At 40.9% G+C, this 23513-nt stretch overlaps 1 protein-coding gene across 1 annotated transcript in view; it reads left to right on the top strand.

Annotated features, from left to right (window-relative positions):
• LOC110202488 (cytochrome P450 2W1-like) overlaps nt 1-23513 on the top strand; it is a 43080-nt gene that overhangs the window by 15328 nt on the left and 4239 nt on the right. The window contains exons 3-8 of the mRNA XM_020978673.2: nt 1573-1722; nt 1862-2019; nt 7474-7647; nt 8902-9040; nt 12735-12919; nt 21307-21448. Of these exons, the coding sequence (XP_020834332.1) occupies nt 1573-1722; nt 1862-2019; nt 7474-7647; nt 8902-9040; nt 12735-12919; nt 21307-21448 (948 nt within the window). The remainder of the gene's footprint in view (nt 1-1572; nt 1723-1861; nt 2020-7473; nt 7648-8901; nt 9041-12734; nt 12920-21306; nt 21449-23513) is intronic.

A 23513-nucleotide genomic window follows, 5' to 3' on the forward strand; every position in this document is an offset into this window, starting at 1 on the left:
GTGCCATATAATGCTAATAACATTATTTATAGATGAAGAAATAGACACTCAGAAGTGATTGGCACAGTGTCATATAGTAAGTCATAGCATCATAGAATGAAAGTTGGAAGGGGCTTTAGCAGTCAGCTAGTCTCCTAGCTGATGAGGAACTCAGACCCAGAGAGGTAAACAGACTTGCTTAAATAGGTGGTAAGCATCCAAGGTTACATTCAAACTCAATCTTCCTGGATCCAATTTTAGCACTCTGTCTACTATGCCATACTGCTTAGTATTATGATGATGATGAAGATGAAGAAACTGAGGCTAGTTGAAATTAAGTGACTTTTTATTTCTTCCAAACTCTTACAGTAACTTGCATACAATTGGCACTTAATAAATGTTTGCTGATGTTGACAGCAGCGATAAAGATGATTTGTACTGGGTCATACAACCCATTAGTAAAACACAGGACATTTGAACACAGCTCTCTTGTGGGAAGGAGTTACTCAGTGGCAGGTGCTGTCTGTGGTTCTCTAAGGCTACAGAAAACAGAGGAGGAAGAACAGGCGGGGAGGCTGTTTGGCTGGGAGTAGAAAACAGCAGATGAAAGCCAACCTGGGTCAGATAAAATGGGAGAGTAATGGGGCTGAGGGTGCAGAAGAAGTGATGGGGAGCCAAAGTCGGAGTCAGAGAACCATAGATAAGGGTCGACAGAATTCAAAGCCTTTCAAGTCAGATAGCAGAGTAGCAATAAGGTAGTGCTATGCTAGGGTTGGTTGTCATAGATTAGCTCTTTAAGAGTGAATGAATGGAAGTTACTGTAGACATTATAAAATATTTAGGAATCTACCTACCAAAACAAACCCAAGAACTATATGAACACAATTACAAATCACTTTTCACACAAATAAAGTCAGATCTAAATAACATTAGTTGCTCATGGGTAGGCCGAGCTAATATGATAAAAGTGACAGTTCTACCTAAGCTAATTTACTTATTCAGTGCTATACCAATCAAACTACCAAAAAACTATTTTATAGAGTTAGAAAAAATAATAACAAGATTGATTTGGAATAACAAAAGGTCCAGAATATCAAGGGAACTAATGAAAAGACTAAATGAATGGATAGATGAATGGATGGATGGATGGATGAGAGGATGGTTGTTCCAATAACATCTGCTGAGACTGCATTGATATTTAATAAGATAAGAGAGTATAGGGCTTTTATGAGCTGCTGCTCCCTAGTTATAAATTTCTCCTAAAGAGCCTCTAGCTACTAGGAGAGTATCAACATTAGGCCTCTTCCCAAATCATCTTCTGGGTCAGGAGATGGATGGAAGTCTTCAAAGAAGTGTGTCTCCAGGCCATGGAACTTTGTCTTTGAAACCCTATTTCAGCAATGATAGCTTCCTGACTCCTGCTTCAATATGCATGTGTGTGTGTGTGTGGTGTGTGTGTGTGTGTGTGTGTGTGTGTGTGTGTGTGTGTTGTATTTGGCTGTCTTGGGGACTTTGGCAGGGGATGAATGAAAGGGAATGAGGTGGTGGGACATTTCTAGTAAAGGAATAACTTGCAATGCATTCACCCCACAGGTATATTTTTCTCATCTGGGGAACTATGGAAAACCACTCGCAAATTTACCATGTCTAGCATGCACAACCTTGGGATGGGGAAAAAGCTGATGGTGAAGAAGATTCTGGAAGAATTTAGCTTTCTGGCAGGATTGATAGATTCTTTCAAAGGTGAAATCTTTGATGCCAATCTTTTTTTTTTTTTTTGGCTATAGACAAGTTTGTTTGGGAACATGAATTTGGTATCTCCTAATGTATTGGGGTTGTTGGTTTGGGTTATTTTTGGTTTTTTGTTTTTTTGCCCTTGCAGGTAAACCTTTCAAGTTGAAATTATTCAACATGGCACCAACCAATGTCACTTTTCTTCTGCTCTTTGGAGACCGGTTTGATTACCAAGACCCAACATTTGTTACTTTATTGAGATTAATAGATGAAGTTATGGTTCTTCTGGGCTCTCCCTTCCTCCATGTGAGTAGCTTTCTACCTCTTTGGCACTAATGGTAAACACCGCTAACAAAGCTTTAACTAGCAGTTAATGTACATGGGGCAAGATAGGGGTAAGGGATAGCTTCATCTGGGAGTTAGTGCCTGAGATATCACCATAGGTTAGGAGAAGAAGTATCTTTGGTTATTGCTTTCTCAGGGGGTGGGCAGGAAGAGAATAAAGCACTGAAAGGGTGAGCCATCCATCTCCTGCCTCCCACTATGTTTGTAGGGTCAACAATTAGGACAGTGTTGTCAGTACCCTTTAATATTTCTACCCTGTGTCAAAGCCCCAGTCACTCACCCTGGTTACCACTCTAATTTGATTTAGTCTGTCATCAGGCACTAAGTGTTGGACAACTCAATTGACTTTTCATTTGAGTCTCAAGGTTAAGACCGGCAAAATTGAAAAGTCATGAGAGACTATGTTCAATGTCCCTCCTCTTCCAGAATATTTGTCTGCTTCCTTTCCCCTTGTGAGTCTGATCTTCCTTCTCTTCTGCTTCTGTGCATCCTTCTGCAGTCTTTTCTTCCTCTTCGAAAAAGTTACCCTTAGAAACATATTTGATATCCTAAGAGCATCAGTTTAGAACTGAAAGGGTATTTGGAATCATAAAATCAGAGTGGGAAGGGACCTGATATGGCTTCTCGTCCAGTTCACATCTGAACAACAAAGTCTTCTTCAACAACCCTGGAGAGTCAGTATTCAACCTTTGCTTAAAGACCCTAAACAAGGAGGAACCTACTACCTCCTGAGTCTGGGCAACCCACTCCACTTTGAAGTAATTCTAATTGTCAGGAACATTTCTCTAAGAACAAACCTAAACATGCTTCTTTGCCACTACCGTCCTTGGCTCTTACTCCTCACATTAGAGGCCAAGCAGAATGAGTCTAATCTCTCTTTCATGTGACAGTCCTTGCATGCTTCAATCAATCAACTGACAAGCATTTATTGAGCACCTGCTCTGTGCCAAGCAATGTGTTACCCATTGGGGATACAATGACAAAAACAAAACAATCTTTGCCTCCAAGGAACTCACATTATATCAGAAGAAACATGTCCTGCCATCATGTTCCCCTTAAGGCTTCAGATTAAATATTCCCATTTCTTCCAACTGTTTGGCTCTATTCAAGGTCTAATATAGGGGTCAGCAAATTATTTTGAACTCAAAGACCAGATATAGGACATCCTTGCTTATTACCAAGTTTGAACACTATTTTGTGTGTATGTGTGTGTATGTGTGTGCATATGGCCGGGGTGGGGAGTTATGTATGTAGGGATAGGGATTAGGAAGTCCTAATAGAGAAAGCCAATGGTGTCTAGTCCACCTTGTACTGTGAATCATAGTTAGATAGTACACCACAAGGGCAGGTGTGGAGCAGGTGAACCTACTCCCCTTAACTACTCCCCCCAGTACAGGGTGGGTATATTCACTGGTTATTCACTCAGTCACTGGCTTTTCCCTCACTCCTTTTTTCCTTTCAATTTCAGAAAAAGAAAAAAGGAAACATTTGGATTTTATATCAGCTTCTTTCCTAATATTCCCTCCTCTCTCCCTCACTCAGAGAGCCAACCCTAATAACAAATAAAAAAGAAAGAAAAAAACCCCAGCCAACCCTAATAACAAACAAAAAAGAAAGAAAAAAACCCAGCCAACCCTAATAACAAATAAAAAAGAAAGAAAAAACACAATTCCACAAAATTAATCAACACAAGTCCAACATGTCAATGCAGTGTATGTAATGTTCCTCAGTTATACTCCCCCATCTCTGCAAACTAGATCCACCTCCTTTCTCATTCAAGCAATACTTTTTAAAATATAATTTATTTTAAACTTAAATACTTAAACTTGAATGCACAATAAGAAAAGCAAAAGAAGCATTGCCATGTGCACAGAAGAACATGAGAGGATTCAAAATATACAGCAATAAATTTCCATTTCAAGAAAGCCTATATAGTAAATACTACACATTATGTTCCGATCTGTCCATCCTTTCTTTGCTTCCTTATAAGTTTTCATTTGTTCTCTGCTGTGCATTTTTTACTTTGTTCTTTTTACCCCCATCTTCTTCCTTCCACAAGAAGGCTGCAATTGAGCACTGATATAATTATATTTATATATGTGTGTGGATGTGTGTATATATATATATATATATATATATATATATATATATATATATGTATATATACACACCCACACACATATACCCACAAATGTATATTACATACATAGACACATACATACCTGCACTTACATATATGTACGTATACTTAGATATCTATAATCATACTAATATATAGATATGTACATTCATATGTACTATACTTGTCCTTTGTTTCTCTGAAGGTGGATAACACCTTCCTTCATAGGTCCAAGTCTTTCCATTTTTTTCTAAGTTCACCAACTTATAGCTTCCTGTACCACAGTGATATTCCAACCTTATACTGTGTAGTTATTTTAAATAGTCTAAAACAATACTGAGTAATATGACTGACAAATGACTTTTCTCTTTTGATTAAATCTATTTTAGCTTTGATTTTGTCGGAGATCATGATTACTCCCCTAATAAAATTCTACTCCTGATCTTTATTTTATGTTTTTGTGTATCTCTTATTTCCTATCTTTCCTGACTTGATTTCTACCTGCTACCTTGCCCTCCTTTTACTTAACCTATCCCCCCACCAAAAATCCCTCCCTTATCTTCTCCCCCTCCTTATCCCCTTAGCCTTTTATTTCTTTCTGAATTTAGAAGATTTCTGTGTCCTTCTAGATATATATGTATTGTTCCGTCTTTCACCTATTCTCATTGAGTTCCAGAACTACCAGCCCTCCTTCCCCATCGAATTCCTCTGTGTCAGTACTTCCTCTCACACTTCATTTGTGTAAGATAATTGCTCTTTTTACCTTTTCCTAGATGGTTTACTTATTAGTTTTGCATCACACTTAGCTCTACCTGAATCTTTCTTTTAAACTACCTAATTACTAATAACAATCTTTGACATACAATTTATATTTCCTTGTATAAAAAGTAAACAGTCTGTCCTTATTTAGCACCTTATAATTTAGTCTTTGATGTTTACCTTACATTTTTCTTGGATCTTGTTATGTCAAATTTTCTGTTGATTACAGGTCTTTTTGCAACAAAATCCTAAAAGTCTGACAATTCATTGAATATCCACTTTTTTTTTTCATTCAGGATTATGCTTAACATTGCTGGGTATGATATTTTTGGCCACAACTCCAGTTCTTTTGCTCTTTGACATATAGTGTTTCAAGACCTGAAGTCTTTTAGTATAGCCACTGCTAGGTCTTATGTGATTCTAATTGTGGCTCTGCCATATTTAAATTGTTTTTTTTTTCCCCTTGAGCTGGGGGTTTCAGAATCCAGCTATGATATTCCTTGTAGGTTTTCCTCTTAGGATCTCTTTAAGGTGGTGATTGGTGGGTTTTTCTATTTCTACTTTGCCCTCTTGTTCTAACACTTCAGGACAATTTTCTTTAATTATTTCTTGCATTATCATAACAAGATTCTTTTTTTGATTGTAGCTTTCAGGTAGTCCAATTATTCTAATGTTTTCTCTTCTTGATCTGTTCTCCAGATCAATTATTTTTCATGAGATGTTTCACTTTCTCTTCTACTTTTTCATTCTTTATATTTTGTTTTGTTACCTTGCCCAATTCTAATTTTCAAGGAGTCATTTTCTTCCTTAAGATTCTGGATGTTCTTTTCTAGTTGGTTGACTTTCTTTCATAATCTTGTGTTTCATGGATTATTCTCGTTTGTTTTTTTAATTTTCCTCAATCTCTCTCATTTGATTTATTTATCTAAAGTCTTTTAAAACTTCTTCTATGAATTCTTTCGGGGCAGGTGAGCATTTGACATTACTCTTTGGGGTAGGAGATGCTTTTTTTTTTATTATTTTTTGCTTCAATATCCTCCTCTGAAGATGAACACTGGTCTTCTCTAGTCCCATAGCAACTTTCTATGGTTGGGTTCTTTCTCCTTTGCTTGCTCACTTAAAAAATAAAATTATAGCAGCTTGTTATTGTAATCCCTTCTAGTACTGGGGTATGAGGGATGGTGTTTCTGGCCTCAGATGCTCCTTCAGTTCTCCCCTCTGGCCTAAAACTGAAACCAAGAACTCCACCCTCCTGAAAGTGCCCACAGCCAGCAGCATCCCTGTCCCACTGCATCTGTACTCACTGGGTATATGTTGGTTCCTTCTCACTCAGGGCCACTTCCCAGCAGCGCAGCTGGGCCTGGCATCCCTTATCAGCAGAGGTTCCCTCAGTCCCCTGCCCACACTGTCCAGGAGGTAAAAATTCCTGTGGCTGGAGCTGAGGCTACCCCTTAACTTAGGTTTGTTCTTTCAGTGGAAATAGCCCAGAGGTGTTTACACTTCACAGGGACCAAACCTCAGGATCTTCTCTGGTTGTCCTGGGACTGTTCTGCCCCAACTCTTCTTTATTTTTACCACTCTATGTTCACCCCGAGCTGCTATTTTGTCTTATTTGTGGAGGAAATCTGGAGAGTTTGGAATTTTCTGTCCTACTCCACCATCTTCCCAGGATCCTCTCTCCAAGCAATACTTTTTTTTTTTTTGCTTTTTGGCGAGGCAATCATGATTAAGTGACTTGCCTGGGGTCACACAGCTAGTAAGTGTCAATTGTCTGAGGTCAGATTTGAACTCAGGTCCTCCTGACTCCAAGGCCAGAGCTCTATCCACTGCACCACCTAGCTGCCCTTCAAGTAATACTTTCTGAGCAGTTCTATGGAAGGTATTATAGTTACTCAGTTTATATTAATATTAAGTATTTATTGTGTTCTAGGCACTGTGTTAAGTGCTAGGGATACAAAGAGAGGCAAAAATAATCACTGCCCTTAAGTAGGTCACAACTAATGGGGGAGGTAACATATAAATAACTAGGTACATAGATGATACAGTATAAATGGAAGGGAATCTCAGACAAGAAGATATTAGCAGGTGCGGTGACTGGGAAATTCAGGGTCACTGTCTGCCTCCTCCATTGCCCCCAAAGGCACCTTGCCACCCAAATGCCTATGGGTGCCATCTTGTAAATTGGCTACTCTCTCTTTAAGCTCCATATTTTTCTTTGTTCTTTCATTTCTTCTGTTTACACCAAAGTACATGTTAATTAGATGCTAATGATCTTTAGGCATTAACCAGAGAGCTCAGGTCCCTCCCTAGACAGCCTCATTTGTAAAAGCCACCCAGAGATTTGGAGTAGAGAGGTAGAAGGAGAGGGTTAGAGTAGCACTAAGGAAAAGGAGGTAGCTACTGCTCCAGCCCCTGAATCCCAGCATAAACAGAATTTCCCATGGATTGTTAGTGGCTTTATGCCTTAGCATCCTGGGCTCCATGTATTGGTTCTTCCTCATGGATTTATTCATGTTTTTCTTCTCCTTTAAAACTAGTTGTTTAACTTCTACCCCTTCCTCGGATGGTTCCTCAAACCCCACAAAACAATCTTAGTAAAAATAGAAGAGGTGAGAGTCATACTAAGGAACTACATGGTGGCCAGTAGACAGCACATCCCAGGAGGATACGTCACAAGCTACATTGATGCACTGATGCAGAAGCAGAGTGAGGTATTCTTAATGCTATTGTGCCCTTCACCAGAGCTGACCTTCAAGATCGCCTAGTCCGACCCTCATTTTACAGGCTAGAAAACCAAAGACCAAGGGGTGAAATGACTTGCTTAGGGTTACATGGTGGCAGAACCAGGAGTTGAACCCAGGTTTCCTTAGTCCATTTTTCCTTCCATTATATTCCCACTGGCTTTTCTAGTAATTTGTACTTTTTTTTTTTTGCTTTTTTTTGTGAGGTAATCGGGGTTAAGTGACTTGCCCAGGGTCACACAGCTAGTAAGTGTCAAGCATCTGAGGCTGGGTTTGAACTCAGGTCCTCCTGACTCCAAGGCCAGAGGTCTATCCATTGCACCACCTAGCCACCCCATAATTTATACTTTTTAAAGGGGTATGATCTCATACTTAACTAATAGGTCTCCCCTAGGATCTTCTCAAGGGTCACATCCAGGTATATGAGACTGTGTGTTTTTATGACATTTACATATAGTTTGCTTTTGTGATCTATTTGCACACAAAATGGCACAGACGGAAAAGTACTAACATTGTAGCGAGAGGACCTCAGTTCAAATCCCATCTTCTCTGATGCTTACTACTTCTGTGACTATAAACAAGTCACAACCTTCCTGGGCCTCAATTTCTTCATTAACACCAACAACAATAAGTACTAGCATTTATGGTATATAATAACTAGCCATTGTAATATACAATAATATAATGTATAATATAATAATTACTAGCATATATAAATAGCACATTACATATATTATCTCAGTTGATCCTTGCAACAACACTGGAAGGTAGATGCTATTGTGATTTGACAGATGAGGAAACTGAGGCAAGCATAAGTTAAGTGACTTGCCCAGCTAGTGTCAAAGGCAGGATTTGAAGTTGATTCTTCTTGATTCTAAGTCTAGTGCTCTATGCACATTTAGCTGCCTGTAAAATGAGAGGGGTTGGACTAGGTAGCTTTGGGGTTATCTTCCAGCTCTATACTATGATCCTATAAAATGTCTAATTATTTTGTTCATACTCCTGTTCTGAAGCTTTGTGATGTTTTCCTTCCTTTCACCTTCTTACCCTCCTGGTACAGATCCAAATCTCCAACACTTGCCAAGTGCAAGGCCATGCTCACTTGTGGGGGCAGTATGGGCAGAAGCTGGGGAAGCTTCAACACTGGGCTGAACACCTGCCACCCCAGGGCAATGGCCTGGAGAAGTAGCTTGTGATGCTAACCAAGGTCACTTGTTTTTGAAGGAACCAAAGGCAGAGACCTATTTCTCGGATGCAAACATTGTTGCCTCCATCCTTGACCTGGTGATGGCTGGTACTGAGACTACATCTACCTCCTTGCAGTGGGCTGTGCTGCTCATGGCTAAATACCCAGAGGTCCAGGGTGAGTCTCTGTTTCAAGTAGCGCTGGCCGTGTCTTCTCTTTCTAGCTAAGCTGGCTGGAGGGAAAGCTTTGCTGTGTGGCCTGTTGGAGGACCTCAGGTTACTGCCAAGTTGCTTGTTAGCCCAAAGCTCAAAGGAACTAATTTATAAGTTAATTTGTGCTACTATAGCTGGGTTTCCCTAGATGCTCCTCTTGGTGTCCCTACTAAGACCTAGTAGTCAACCAAATGGCATTGTTTATTTAGTGAATTATCAGTGTTTACAAAAATCCTGAGAGCCAGGGCCCTTTTTTTGGGGGGGGGGCTGGGCAATGGGGTTAAGTAACTTGCCCAGAGTCACACAGCTAATAAGTGTTATGTGTCTGAGGCCGGATTTGAACTCAGGTCCTCCTGGCTCCAGGGCTAGCACTCTATCCTAGAAAACATTCTTTAGGACCATTTCCCCCACTGTATAACAGTCAATCAACAATCTTTTATTAAGTGCTTATTATGTGCCAGGCATTGTATAAGCCTTGAAGATGAAAATAAAGAGAAAAAACCTTCCCTGCCCTCAAGGATCTCATCATCTAATGGGGAGTATAAGGTGCAAACAACAAACATAAAAACATATATACAGTGTAAATGGGATCTAATCTCAGAAGGAAGGCACTAGCTCTGTGTGTGCATTTGTGTGTGCACGTGTGTGTGTGTGCGCACGTGTGTTTGCATAGAAATGGGAAGAGAAGAAGGAAAGACCACTTGAAGAAGGTGAAATTTGAGCTGAGTCTTGAAGGAAGCCAGGAAAGCCAGGAAGGAGAGGCCAAAGGGAGGGAGAGAATTCCAGGCTTGGGGGATACCCAGTGAAAATGTACAGATTTAGGAGCTGGAGAGTCCTGCACAAGAAGGAGCAAAAAGTCCAATGCACCTGGATTGTATAGGAAGGGGCCAGGTTATGAAGGACTTCAAAAGCTGAACAGAGCTTTGTATATTTGTTGCTGGAGCTAATCAGGACTCTTTGGAGTTTATTGAGTAGGGGAGTGACAATGTCAGTCCTGCACTTCAGAAAGATCACTTTGAAAGCCGAGAGGACAGAGACTAGCTGGAAAGCTATACCAAGATTCCCGGCATGAGAAGATGACTGTCCCATAGCCTGTCCCAAAACGCTAAGGGGGTGAGTAGGGGAAGGGGACATAGACAAAAGGAAAAGATTTGGCAACAGATTGAATATGTGGGGTGAATGTGAGGAGCTGAAGACGACTTGGAGGTTGGGTTTGACTCTGAGTGACTGGGGGGATGGATGGAGCCAATAGGAAAGCTGAGAAGGAAAGGAAAGGGTTGGGGAAAGGATAATGAGCTCTGCACCAAGTGTTGTAACATGAAATTGGCAGACAGCTTTTCCTTCTAGCTAAGCTGAATCCTCAAGATAATAATTATGAACTTATTATTGTGAAGAACTCCCAATGCAGAAACCCTTCACTAATATAGATCAGCAATTCATAGGTGACATAATAATAGCTAGCACTTTAAGGTTTGCAAAGCACCATACCTACCTGAGAGGTAGGTGCCATTACTACCCCCACTTTATCAGAAAAGAAACTGAGGCCAAGAGATATAAAGTGAATTGCCTGCGGTCATAGAGCAGGTGTCCAAGGCCAGAATTCAGATCTTCCAGATTCCAGGCCCTGTATGCTATCAACTGGGTCATCTAGCTCTTAAGTGTTGCCTGGAGTCTTAAGAGATTCCAGGCTGCCTAACAGCTGGCACTGAGATACCTTTGCGGTTTGCAAAGATAAATACATCTTATCTCATTTTTGAGACATTTATGTTATCTCATTTGATCCTCAAAACAAGCCTGTAGAAATGCATTGATGGATGGAGCCCTGGCTTCCTCTAACTGATGCACTGGGTGTAAAACAGCATCTAGTGCTAGGGATTTTCCCCCTAGAAGACTGAATTTCCATTACCCATGGGCAGCGAGAAATCACCTAACCTTGGTGCCCTAAGACTCTAAGTTATCTAGCAATTGCTGATCTACTTAGGTAGAGGGAGTTTCCTTGATGGAGATTCTCCAAACTAATTAAATCACACTTCTGCACCCCAAAACAAAACCAAACAAAACAAAGCCTCCCACGTGACCCAACCCCATGAAGCAGTTACTACAGGCACTATTACTTTCATTTAAAATGCCGAGGTTAAATTTTGTTGTTCAGTCATGTCCCACTCTTTGTGATCCCTTTTGGGGTTTTCTTGGCAAAGATCCTGGAGTAGTTTGCCTTTTCCTTCTGTGGCTTATTTTCCAGATGAGGAAACTGAAGCAAATAGGGTCAAGTGACTTGTCCAGGGTCACACAGATAGTAAGTATCTGAGGTCAAATTTGAACTCAGGTCTTCTTGACTACAGGCCTGGTGCTCTACCTACAATGCCACCTAGCTGCCCAGAAGGTTAAATAATATGCCTGTAATCACATGACTAGCAGCTATTGGAGGTGGGATTTGAACCCAAGTCTTCCTAATTTTAAATCTTGCATTCTTTCCACTATGTCACACTTCAAACACCTAGCATCCTGCCTGATACATCTAGATACCTCATAAATGCCTGTTGTTTGATTGCCTTTCCTATATATTTTAATCCTGTTTCTTCTAATTCTAGTCCCACAGGACATGGGGGAGGGGAAAATTGGTCATTGGTCTCAATATTGGATGAAAGAGTGACTTTAAAAAGATCTGTTTTCTTCTTATCAAGTAATTAATCAATAAACATTTATTAAGTAACTAGAACATAGTAGGCACTTAATAAATGCTGATTGATTGATTGAGCCTAGAGTCAGGAAGACTCATCTTCATGAGTTCAAATCCACCCTCAGACACTAACTGTATGACCCTGGGCAAGTCACTTAACCCTGTTTACCTCAGTTTCCCCATGTGTAAAATGAGCTGGAGAAAGAAATAGCAAGCCATTCCAGTATCTCTATCAAGAAAACTCCAAATGAGGTTGTAAAGAGTTGGACACAACTGAAAACTCAACATGTTCAAGGTCTGGGCTAAGCACATGGGATACAAAAGGAGGCAAAAGACAGTGCCTGGCCTCAAGAAGCTTACAATCTAACGAGGGAAACAACATGCAAGCAAATATATACAAAGCAAACTACATTCAGGATAACTAGGCAATAATTAACAGAGGGAAGGCACTAGAATTAAGAGGGAATATAAACTTCCAATAAAAGATGGACTTTTTGTTGGGACTTAAAAGAATCCAGGGCAGTCAGTAGTCAGAGCAGAGAAGGGAGAGAATTCTAGGGGGAGGGGACAGCTAGGGAAAATTCTCTGAACTGAGAAAGATGGAGCATCTTGGCACTGGCCAGGAAGCCAGCATCACTGGATAGAAGAGTATGTTAGGGAATAAGGCATAAGAACACTGGAAAAGTAGGAGGAGGCTAGGTTATGAAGGGCTTTGAATGCCAAACAGAGCATTTTGCATTTGATTCTGGAGGTGATAGGGTATCGGGGAGTTTATTGAGTAGGGAAGTGACATGATCACTTACCTAAATTTCTGGCTTACGGCAAGTGCTGTGGAGCGCAGACACACTCTCCTAAGGGGAGTTCTCTGCCTCCATCTCCCATGTTTTTATACGGATGGAGATTTGACCAGAAGAGTCACTCTTAGCAGAAGCATAAAATGGACCAGGTCAGACTAAACCCTTTGTATCTTTTCGTTTAGCCAAAGTAAAAGACGAGCTGGACCGAGTACTAGGAGCAAGCAGGCTGCCAGAGTATGAAGACCGAAAGGCATTGCCTTACACCAATGCAGTTATTCATGAAATTCAGAGATTCATTGCTCTTCTTCCCCACGTCCCTCATTCCACATCGGTGGACACCCATTTCAGAGGGTACTTTCTCCCCAAGGTAAACTTTTCCTGAAAACATGACTTTAATCTGTGTTTTGATCAAAGAATTTACATCTTGTAAATTACCATTATTAGATTATCTATTAGATTAGATTATTGTAAATTAACATCATTGAATACTGGCTCTGGAGTCAGGAAGACCTGAGTTCAAATCCAGCCTCAGACACTCATTAGCTGTGTGACCCCTAGGCAAGTCACTTCACCCCATTTGCCTCAGTTTCTTCATCTGTAAAATGAGCTGGAGAAGGAAATGGCAAACCACTCCAGTAATTTTGCCAAGGAAACTCCAAATGGGGTCACAGAAAATAGGACATGACTGAAGCAACTCAATAGCAACAATATGAGGAAGATAATAGCTCTTACCTCCCAGAGTTGTGAGGATAAAATGAGATGAGAATTGTAAAGAGCATTTTCAGTTTCAAAGGGCTACATAAATGCTAACCGTCTTATCTTGCCAGTCAGTCAGTCAGTCAACAACAGTTAAATGCTTACAGTGGGTCAGACACCATACTAAGCAATGGGGATCCAAAAAAGACCAGAATACTCCCTCTGCCCAAGAAGCTCATATTTTAATGGGGGACACAACATGTAAATAACCAGATACATACCAGATAAGGAAGTGGCTGGAAGGCAGTCTCAAAGGAGAAATCACTATGAGCTGGGGAACATTGAAAAAAGACCTGAGTTCAAATTCAGCCTCAGACCTTTAGTAGCTGTGTAACTCTGGTCAAGTCACTTAACTGTTATTTACCTCAGTTTCCTTATCTGTAAAATGGGGATGACAATAGCCCCCCCTCCCGTGGTTGTTGTGAGGATCAAATGAGATAATGCTTGTAAAGTGCTTAGCACTTTACATATAAATATATATAATATATATAACATATATATGTATATATATATATGTGTATATATGTATATAAAGTGCTTATACACAGTAAGCATGTATAAATATTGGCTACTATTGCAATGGTCCAGAGGAGAGGTGATGAGTGCCTGTTCCAGCGTGGTAGCTCTGTGAGTAGAGAGAGGAGAGATGCTAGGAGGGGAGAAATTACAAGATTTGCAGTGGATTGGCTAGGTGAGATGAGTGAGAACGAGTCAAGAATCATGCCAGGCTAAGTGAGCCTGATCACTTTGGGGGATGCTTGTGTTCTCAAGAGGGATAGGGAAGTTTGGAAGAGTGGATAATTTGGGGACAAAAGACAATGAGTTCTGTCTGGGACATGTTGGATTTGAGATGTCCCAGAAGCAGTCGGTTATGGGGGACTGGAGCTCAGAAGTAGGGCTGGGTATAGTTATGGGAACTGAGAAGAAGGCAGTGCGTAAAGTATGAGGAGAGGTCCTTAGTAGAAGGGGGAAGTCAGGGGTTATGGGAGATTTGAGGGGAGAAGAAAAGGTGTGTAACAGCTCTGTCCCTTCACATAGGTGAGTTCCCCAACAGACTTTATCTATTACTTCCCATTTTTTTTCCCTGCATGGTACAGCCTGCCCCCAGAATACTGCTCACTGTTACAGCATCTCCTTCTATTTCTTATACCAGAGTATCAGGGGCAGCTAGGTGGTGCAGTGGATAGAGTCAGGAGGACCTGAGTTCAAATGTGGCCTCAGACACTTGACACTTACTAGCTGTGTGACCCTGGTCAAGTCACTTAACCCTGACTGCCTCACTAAAACAACAACATCATCATCAAGAACAACAATAACAACACACACACATAGTAGACTAGTATTGGATACAAGGTATCAGTTCAATTCCCCATGCTAAAAGAAACACATTGTAGGATTTAGGAGTAGGGTGTGGTCAGGAGCAGGGTATAAATTAGGATCAGACAGAGTGTTGCTTTGCCTGGTCTCATCCTCTTTATCAAGTTCATCCCAATCAACCTCCAGACATACAGAGCAGAGTCCAGATAAGAAAACCTCATGAGCTGGAACAAATACCCACAGTTAAATTTTGTGTGTGTGTCCCTACATCCTTCTAGAATTAGGCTGAGATTGATCATAGAACCATAGCTCTGGAGCTGGAAGGGATCCAGAGGCCATCTGGCCCAATTAACGGTCTCATCTTGCAAATGAGGAAATTGAGACCCAGAGAAATTAAATGAGTTGACCAATGTCATCTAATTCCAGAGCCCTTCTTTCTACTGTATCTCACTGCCTCAAATGACCTGGGTTTTTGTGAAATTCCGAGACATTCTGAAAGAGTTTTTGAAATTATTCAAATATTTGCAGATCATAGGCTTAGACTATTTGGTAAGGACTTTATCTGCTTCATGAGACAGGAAGACCCTGACTCGTTGCAAGTGCCTAATACATGCTTGTGACTCACTGACAGACTGAATGATTGACTAGATGATTGGCTGACATTGGGCCCCAGATTAGCTCTATGTAGATTAGCTTTTAAACATTTTAACTACCAAGATGCTAGGAAGCAGACTTGAAGAATTCCTTTCTACCCTTTTCTGAACTTTCCAGCCGTGTATGTGGGTTTAGAGAGAATGTGAATGAATTTTAATGTCAGCAAAATAATTTTGATGTTGGTCTGACCAGAATTTGGAAAGTCAATCAACTAGGGGATAAAAAAACAAACACCAGCTGGTGTATTATAGCATTTAACAGAGCTGGTTTCAAGGGGGCCCCCAAAACACGTGTTGATTACTATATTGATTCCAAAGTCCACCAGGAAATTAATTTTGCATCGTCTGTCTCTATTTAATGTTTATTAGTATGAATACATCAACAAGGAATCATTATTAGGCATTTACTATGTGCTTGGGGCAGGTAGGTGGCATCATAGATACAGCACAAGCCTTGGAGTCAGGAGGATCTGAGTTCAAATTTGACTTCAGACATTTACTAGCTGTTTGACCCTGGGCAAGTCACTTTACCCTCAGTTCTTCATCTGTAAAATGAGCTGGAGAATGAAATGGCAAACCACTCCAGCATTTTTGCCAAGAAAACCCCAAATGAGGTCACAAAGAGTCCGACATGACTGAAAAACAACAGCATGTGTCAGGCACTGGGCTAGGTGCTAGGGTAAATAAGTATCTAAAGTATTATCTAATTCACTAATTATCAAGTGAAGAACATTATGATTCACATCCAACCTATAACCTAGAAATCTCAAGCCAGATATTAGTCTAGGGAACTAAGACACAAGGGGTCACGGGGGAGCTTGCAAGGATGTGGGTCAGGAGAAGAAAGTGGAGAGGGGAGTATCCCATGGTGACTCAGGGATCATTCACTAAAGAAGAGCTCCCAAAAGGAGGAGGAAGGTGAAGATGGAGAAGGGGAGGTAGAGCAGAGGCTAGGTGCTGCACTGAATAATGACATGTTGCCATCTGGGGACATTTAATCCCATTTGTGTATGACATTTCTGACGTACTATGAGACTGAAATGCCTTTGAGTGATTTTCCTGATAGTGAGGCTGGATCTGAGTTGAACCATCCGCATATTTTTGGTAGCCAAGGGTATATACACTTAGGAAATGGTTGCTCAAGATAGTCCATGACTATGGACCACAAGAAAGCTGTTTTGTACTTCCTCTGTATCCCTACCGGAGCTTAGCACCTGACAACACATAATGGGCAGCTAGGTGGCACAGTGGATAGAGCGCTAGGCCTGGAGTCAGGAAGACTCATCTTCCCGAGTTCAAATCTGGCCTCAGACACTTACTAGCTGGGTGACCCTGGGCAAGTCACTTAACCCTGTTTGCCTCAGTTTCCTCTTCTGTAAAATGAACCGGAGAAGGAAATGGCAAACCCCTCCAGTATCTTTGCCAAGAAAACCTTAAATGTGTCATGAAGAGTTGAATGTGACTGAAACAACTTAACAACAACAGCAACAGACATGCTATAGATGCTCACTACTTGTTCAGGGATGGATGGTTGAACTGTATCACACACACAGGAGTGCAGAAAGGATGGCTCCTCTGGGCCCATGTTTTCTGTCTCATTCATTTCAAACTCATCCTTCATCCCTCGCATAGCCAGACATCTGTGAGCTTGTTGCCTGATGAATGGCTTGTTTGTTACAAATGAACATTTGCAAATATTCATAGCTACAATGGACACAGAAGACCCTCCTTATTTTTGTTAGATTCCAGAGAGCCTCCAAAAGAACCCAGACTCAAAATCGTTTGTTCTTGGTATGGAATGTAAGAATCTTGAGGGCAGGCACTTAAATGCTTGTTGATTAAGGTAAGATGCTTCAGACAGCTTCCCAGTTTCTTCCCAAAGCACTCATTTTCTTTCAATGCCCTTTCCATTTTTCTGATACTATCAGAGGGGAAAAAAACCCCACAGTTAGTTTCCAATGGTCTTTAAAACCTCCTAATTTCCCTTTTGAGAAATAGGTAGTGAATTCAGGACTGGATTTATAGTCAGCCTGAGCAGAGTTCAAGTTCCTGTTTTTGACACATGCTAGCTGCATGCCTGTAGGCAAGTCATTTCATCACTAGGCATTCCAGGAAACTCTCCAAGACAATAAATTATAAATGAATTGATCATTTACATGGATAGAGGGAGCTACTCAACACAAATTAAATTACAAGCTTGGACAAAACCAAAAACTGCCTCCTCCTTTTGACTTTATATCCTCAAACTTTTATTCAATCACAAATAGTAACCATTTTAACTGCCTTTCGGATGGTGCCATGGAACATTATCCATAAAATAGTGAGAGAGCTACATTTTTTTTTCTTTTTGGTGAGGTGATTGGGATTAAGTAACTTGCCCAGCATCACACAGCTAGTAAAATAGCTACATTTTAAATAACTATTTATTTTAAATTTTTTAAATTAATGTGTTTCTTCAAAATTAATCTTTACTTCCCAATATCCCTTCTCCTACCTACATTGAATAAATAAAAACAACCCTGAAAAATAAAACCCTTAATACATAATTTGGTAATCTAGCAAAACAAATTTCCACATTAGCCAAGTCAAAAATGTCTTCCTCCTTCAGCATTTCAAGTTCATCACCTCTCTGGCAGGAGGTGAGTGGCATGTTTCATCTTCATACTTTTGGATTCATAGTTTATCACTACACTGATCAGAGTTCTAAAATCTTTCTGCTAGGGGGCGCTGTGGATAGAGTGCTGGGCCTAGAATCAGAAGGACCTCAGTTCAAAATAGGCTGTGTGACCCTGGGCAAGTCACTTAACCGCATTGCCTAGTCCTCCCTCCCCCCCCAAAAAAATAGGGCTCAGACACTTACTAGCTATGTAACTCTGGGCAAGTCACTTAACCCCGATTGTCACCCCCCAAAATAAATAAAGTCTTTCCAAGGTGTTTTTCTGTAGAATGTTGTCATTGTATACATCATTCTCCTAGATCTGCTCACTTCTCTCTGCATCAGTTCATAGAAGTCTTTCCGGTTTTCTCTGAAACGATTTATTTCATCATTTCTTACGTTACAGTAGTATCCCATTACATTCATACGCCATAATTTGTTTAGCCACTTCTCAATGGGAGAAGAACCCCTTACTTTCCAATTCTAGATCACCATGAGAAGAGCTACTATAGAGGCAGTTAGGTGGTGCAGCAGATAAAGTCAGGAGGACCTGAGTTCACATCTGGCCTTTGACACTTACTAGCTGTGTGACCCTGGGCAAGTCACTTAACCCCGATTGCCTCACCAAAAAAAAAAAACAACACAGAGTAAAAAAAAAGAAGAGCTGCTGTAATTATTATTTTGCATCTAGATTCTTTTCTTTGATTTATTTGGAACTATTTGGAGGTTTGAGTTATTGGAAACTATTTTGAGATTTGATTCTCAGGGTCAGCTAGGTGACGTAGTAGACAGAGCTCAGGCCTTGGAGTCAGGAGGAATTGAGTTCAAATCTGGCCTCAGAAACTTGAAGCTTACTTCCTGTGTGACCCTGGACAAGTCACTTAACCCTGATTGCCTCACCAAAGAAAAGAAGGAAAAAAAAAGAATGTGAGATTGATTCTCTTTGAAAGCATCTGTTTTGGGTTCTATGGAGGACCATTAGAGGTATGGCTGGGTCAAAAGGTATGCATAGTTTGCCTACTTCGCTCAGAGCCTTCCTCAGGTAGGAGCAGCCAGCAACCAACCCCAGGGAAAAGCAGCCTATTCTGCCCCAAGGAACAAGAGGCATTGAATATTTGAATATTTGAGATTTCAGGTTCTGAATCCAAACACAAAGAAGAGTTCCTCTCTCCAAGAGGCTTCTTCTTGTCTCTAGTAAGGTGAACTATTTGTCATGGTCCATCGTGGAAAACCAATCCAGAGGTCAAGGGAGTCTGGTATGGGAAAAGTAGGAAACAGGACCTCTGTTAAAATTCCAATTCTGACACTTACTATCAGGTGACTTTGGGAAAATCATTTTCTTTCTCTAGGTTTCCGTATCCTCTGAAATGATGGGGTTGGACTGGATGGCCCTTCTGACCTTAAATCTATGATCCTATGCCCTTTAAGCATTTATATCACATAGAAGTCAAGAGCCAGCATTTTTGAGGCTGTGAGGACCAATAAGAGGACAGGCAGGCTTTGGGTAATAATAATAACAGGCATTTATGCAGCGCTTTAAGAGTTGCAAAACATTTTATGAATATTATTATTGCGGGGGGCTAAGCAATGGGGTTAAGTGACTTGCCCAGGGTCACACAGCTAGTAAGTGCTATGTGTCTGAGTTCACATTTGAACTCAGATCCTCCTGAATCCAGGGCCGGTGCTCTATCCATTGCGCCACCTAGCTGCCCCCGTGAATATTATCTTTACAACAACTCTGGGATGTTGGTGCTACCACTATTTTATAGATGAGGAAACTGAAGCAACCTGAGGTTAAGTGACTTGCACAAGGTGACTCCAGGTCTTATCCCCTATCCATTGCAACCCGTCTAGCTGCCATTAAGGAGAGTGGAAAAGAGTCAATTTAATTGAACAAATATTTATTAAGTATCTTTTTATGTGTGGGTCACTGTGGTAGGTGCTGGGGACACAAAGACAAAATGAAAAATTGCCCTTGTCCTCCAGGAGATTATATTCTGTTAGAAAATACAAAGTAAAAAAAAAATACATCATTTGGGGAATGGCTGAACAAGTTGTGGTATATGACTGTGATGGAAATGACGAACAGAATGATTTCAGAAAAACCTGGAAAGACTTACACAAACTGATGCAAAGTGAAGTAAGCAGAACCAGGAGACCATCGTACACAGTAACAGCAATATTGTATGATAAAGGGGCAGCTAGGTGGTGCAGTAGATAAAGCTCCAGCCTTGGAGTAAGGAGGACCTGAGTTCAAATCTGGCCTCAGACACTTGACACATACTAGCTGTGTGACCTTGGGCAAGTCACTTAGCCCCAATTACCTCACCAAAAAAAAATTTTATTTATATATATGTAATATATATGTATATATTACATATACATATATATTACGATAAAGAACTGTGAATAACTTAGCTATTCTCAGCAATACAATGATCCCAAAGGACACGTGACGAAAAATTCTATCCACCTCCAGAGAAAGAACTGATGTTGTCTGCATACAAACTGAAGTATTTTTTCTTCCTTCCTTCCTTCCTTCCTTCCTTTCTTTCTTTCTTTCCTTCCTTCTTTCTTTCTTTCTTTCTTTCTTTCTTTCTTTCTTATACAAAATGACTAATATGAAAATGTTTTACATGATTGCCAAAAAAAAATTAAGCTGGCTTTGTTGGGGGCCAAGGATTTTTATTGGTGTGAGGAGTTACTATGGAGAACTTTCTCTACCCATGAAGATTAGTACCTTCTCTGCAACTTCCAGTCTGACACTATTTTTACTATTTGAGGCAATTAGATGACCTTGTGGATAGAGCACTGGAGTGAGGAAGAATTATGTTCAAATCCAGTTTTAAATGCTTACTAGCTGTGCCAGTGTGAGACAAGTCATTTAAAGTCTGCCTGCCTCAGTTTCTTTATCTATAACAGGATAGTAGTAGCACCTTTCTCCCAGGGTTGTCATGACGATCATATGAGACAATATTTGTAGTAGTAATTATTGTTGTTTAGTCTTTTTCAGGTGTGCCCAACTCTTTGTGACCCCATTTGGGGTCTTCTTGGCAAAGATACTGGAGTGGTTTGCCATTTTCTTCTCCAGTATATTTTATAGATGAGGAGACAGAGGCAAACAGGGTGGAGTGACTTGCCCAGGGTCACACAGCTAGCAAATGTCTGAGGTTAGATTTGAACTCAGGAAGATGAGTCTTCCTGACTCCAGGCCCTGTACCCTATAGAGCACTTTGCAAACCTTAAAGTGATATATAAATACTGGCTATTATTAATATTAATGAATTAATATTATTAATTGATGTGAAAATAGATCATTAAATCCAAAGTGTTTCCATTCATCCATGCTCCCCATCCCCACTTCTCTTCTAGGGCACTCCTGTAATTCCTCTGCTCACTTCTGTGCTTCTTGATAAGACTCAGTGGGAGACCCCAAATGAGTTCAACCCCCGTCACTTCTTGGATGCAGATGGGAACTTTGTGAAAAAGCCAGCTTTCCTTCCCTTCTCCATTGGTAAGGATCACAATTCACATTTTTCCAGGCCACCTATGCTTTTCAACACACTTCTGTATACTTAGAAATTCTGGTTTTGAAATTAAAAAACTGGTTTGAATCTCAGTTCGACTGCTTGCTAATTCTAAGGACAAATTACTTTTCTTCTCTGGGCCTCAGTTTCCTCACCTGTAAAATGAAGGGTTTGGACTAGATGAACTTGAGGATACCCTCTCAGCCCTCCTCACACTATCCTTGTGATGTAAGTGGCCATTATCCCCATTTTATGGATGAAGAAACTGAGGCATAGAGAAATGAAGGAAGTCTAAGTATGCACAGAGAGCTAGCAGTAGAGTCAGGAGTAGAACCCAGGTCTTCAGACTTCTGGGCCAGTGTTTTTTCCACTAAAATAAATACTTCCATTCAATACTATTTACAAAGCATGGGGCTAGAAGATGCTAGAGATACAAGCAGCCCAAAAGACATTTACATTCTGGGAGGCTGGAGGAAGATACAATGTGCAGAGGAATAAGCATGGCACAGCACAAGTTAAAACTGGGGTATCAAGGAGACTCCCTGGAAGAAGTGGCACTGGAGTTGAGCAGAATCTTAAGTTGGCAGAATTGTAAAATAATAGGTCAAGTTTATTTTGAATTCTTTCTTCTTCCTCCCCTTTTAAGGACCTCCTCCCTGTTTGAGACCCATCTCATCCATTCCCCGACCCCCAAGCCTCCCGCATGCTTACATCCCTAAGCCTACATACTGTGCCAACCACACCAGGCTCTGACCTTCACCTGCCTTCCAACTGACCTGACCCGGTCCCATTCCCTCAGCTCTCTCATATTCGAATGAAATGGCTAATCTGATCAATTAATTTGTGCCAAAGTGCCAGTGCACAATCAATTATATGCCCCCCACCCTGAGAAATCAAAAAGTTAGCAGGGGTCATAGAGATCATCTAGTCCAGTCTAATTTCACAAATTGGAGTAGGGGGAAGGGGAAGTGAATAAACATTATAGCACCTATTATGTGCCACTGTTATTCACTTTAAAAAAAACCCTCCAAGTATTATCTCATTTGATCTTCACAACAACCACATAGAGTGCCGTTCCTTGTACTCTTATGGGATCCCAGGAAAGGAACCGTGGTATAGTGGGAAGAATGCTGGACTTGGAATCTGAAAAGACTTGAAGCTAAATCCTCCTTCTGACTTATTAGCCTTAGGACCAGAAAAGTCGCTTAACCTCTCTGTTTGCTGATATGTGAATTGAGAATAATGCCTGCAATGGCAGCTAGATGGCACAGTGGATAGAGTGCCAAGCCTGGAGTCAGGACTCCTCTTCATGAATTCAAATCTGACCTCAGACACTTACTTAATAGCCGTATGACCCTGGGCAAGTTACTTACCTTGTTTGCCTCAGTTTCCTCACTTTATATCCCTATTTTGTTGTTATTCAATTGTTTTCAACTCTTTGTGATCCCATTTGGGGTTTTCTTGACAAAGATACTGGAGTGGTTTGCCATTGCCTTCTCCAGCTCATTTTATGGATGAGGAAACTGAGGCAGACAGGTGAAGTGACTTGCTCAGGGTCCCACAGCTAGTAAGCGTCTGAGGCCAGATTTGAACTTGGGTGTTGCTGACCTGACCCTAAGACCAGTTCCCTGTCCAATGTACCACCAGCTGCCTCATGATGGGGTTATGACTCAGGAGGTGAAATTTTTTAGCACCCAGTTCTCCAGAATTTGATTCAGGTGATCGTTCCTCTATATTCTATGCTTCCTTTCTCTCTACTAGTGTGTTTATTTTTTTTTAAGGCAATTGGAGTTAAGTGACTTGCCCAGGGTCAAGCATTTGGTCTGAACCCACATTTGAACTCAGGTCCTCCTGACTTCAGCGCTGGTGCTCTATCCACCGGTGTGTTTATTTTGAAAAGCATCCTCAGTCCAGTGGTAGGGATTTCAGATAGAATAATAACAAATTCTTATATCCAGTGAGAATGTAGGGGTGAGGGTGGAGAGGAAAGGGAGCAAGTGGACAGCACAGAAGATAGTATGTCTCCCTGGGGCAGTAATTCCAGAAGCGAAG

This window comes from Phascolarctos cinereus, unplaced genomic scaffold (assembly GCF_003287225.1).
Source record: "Phascolarctos cinereus isolate Bilbo 61053 unplaced genomic scaffold, phaCin_HiC Scaffold_4;HRSCAF=312, whole genome shotgun sequence".
Lineage (NCBI taxonomy): Eukaryota > Metazoa > Chordata > Mammalia > Diprotodontia > Phascolarctidae > Phascolarctos > Phascolarctos cinereus.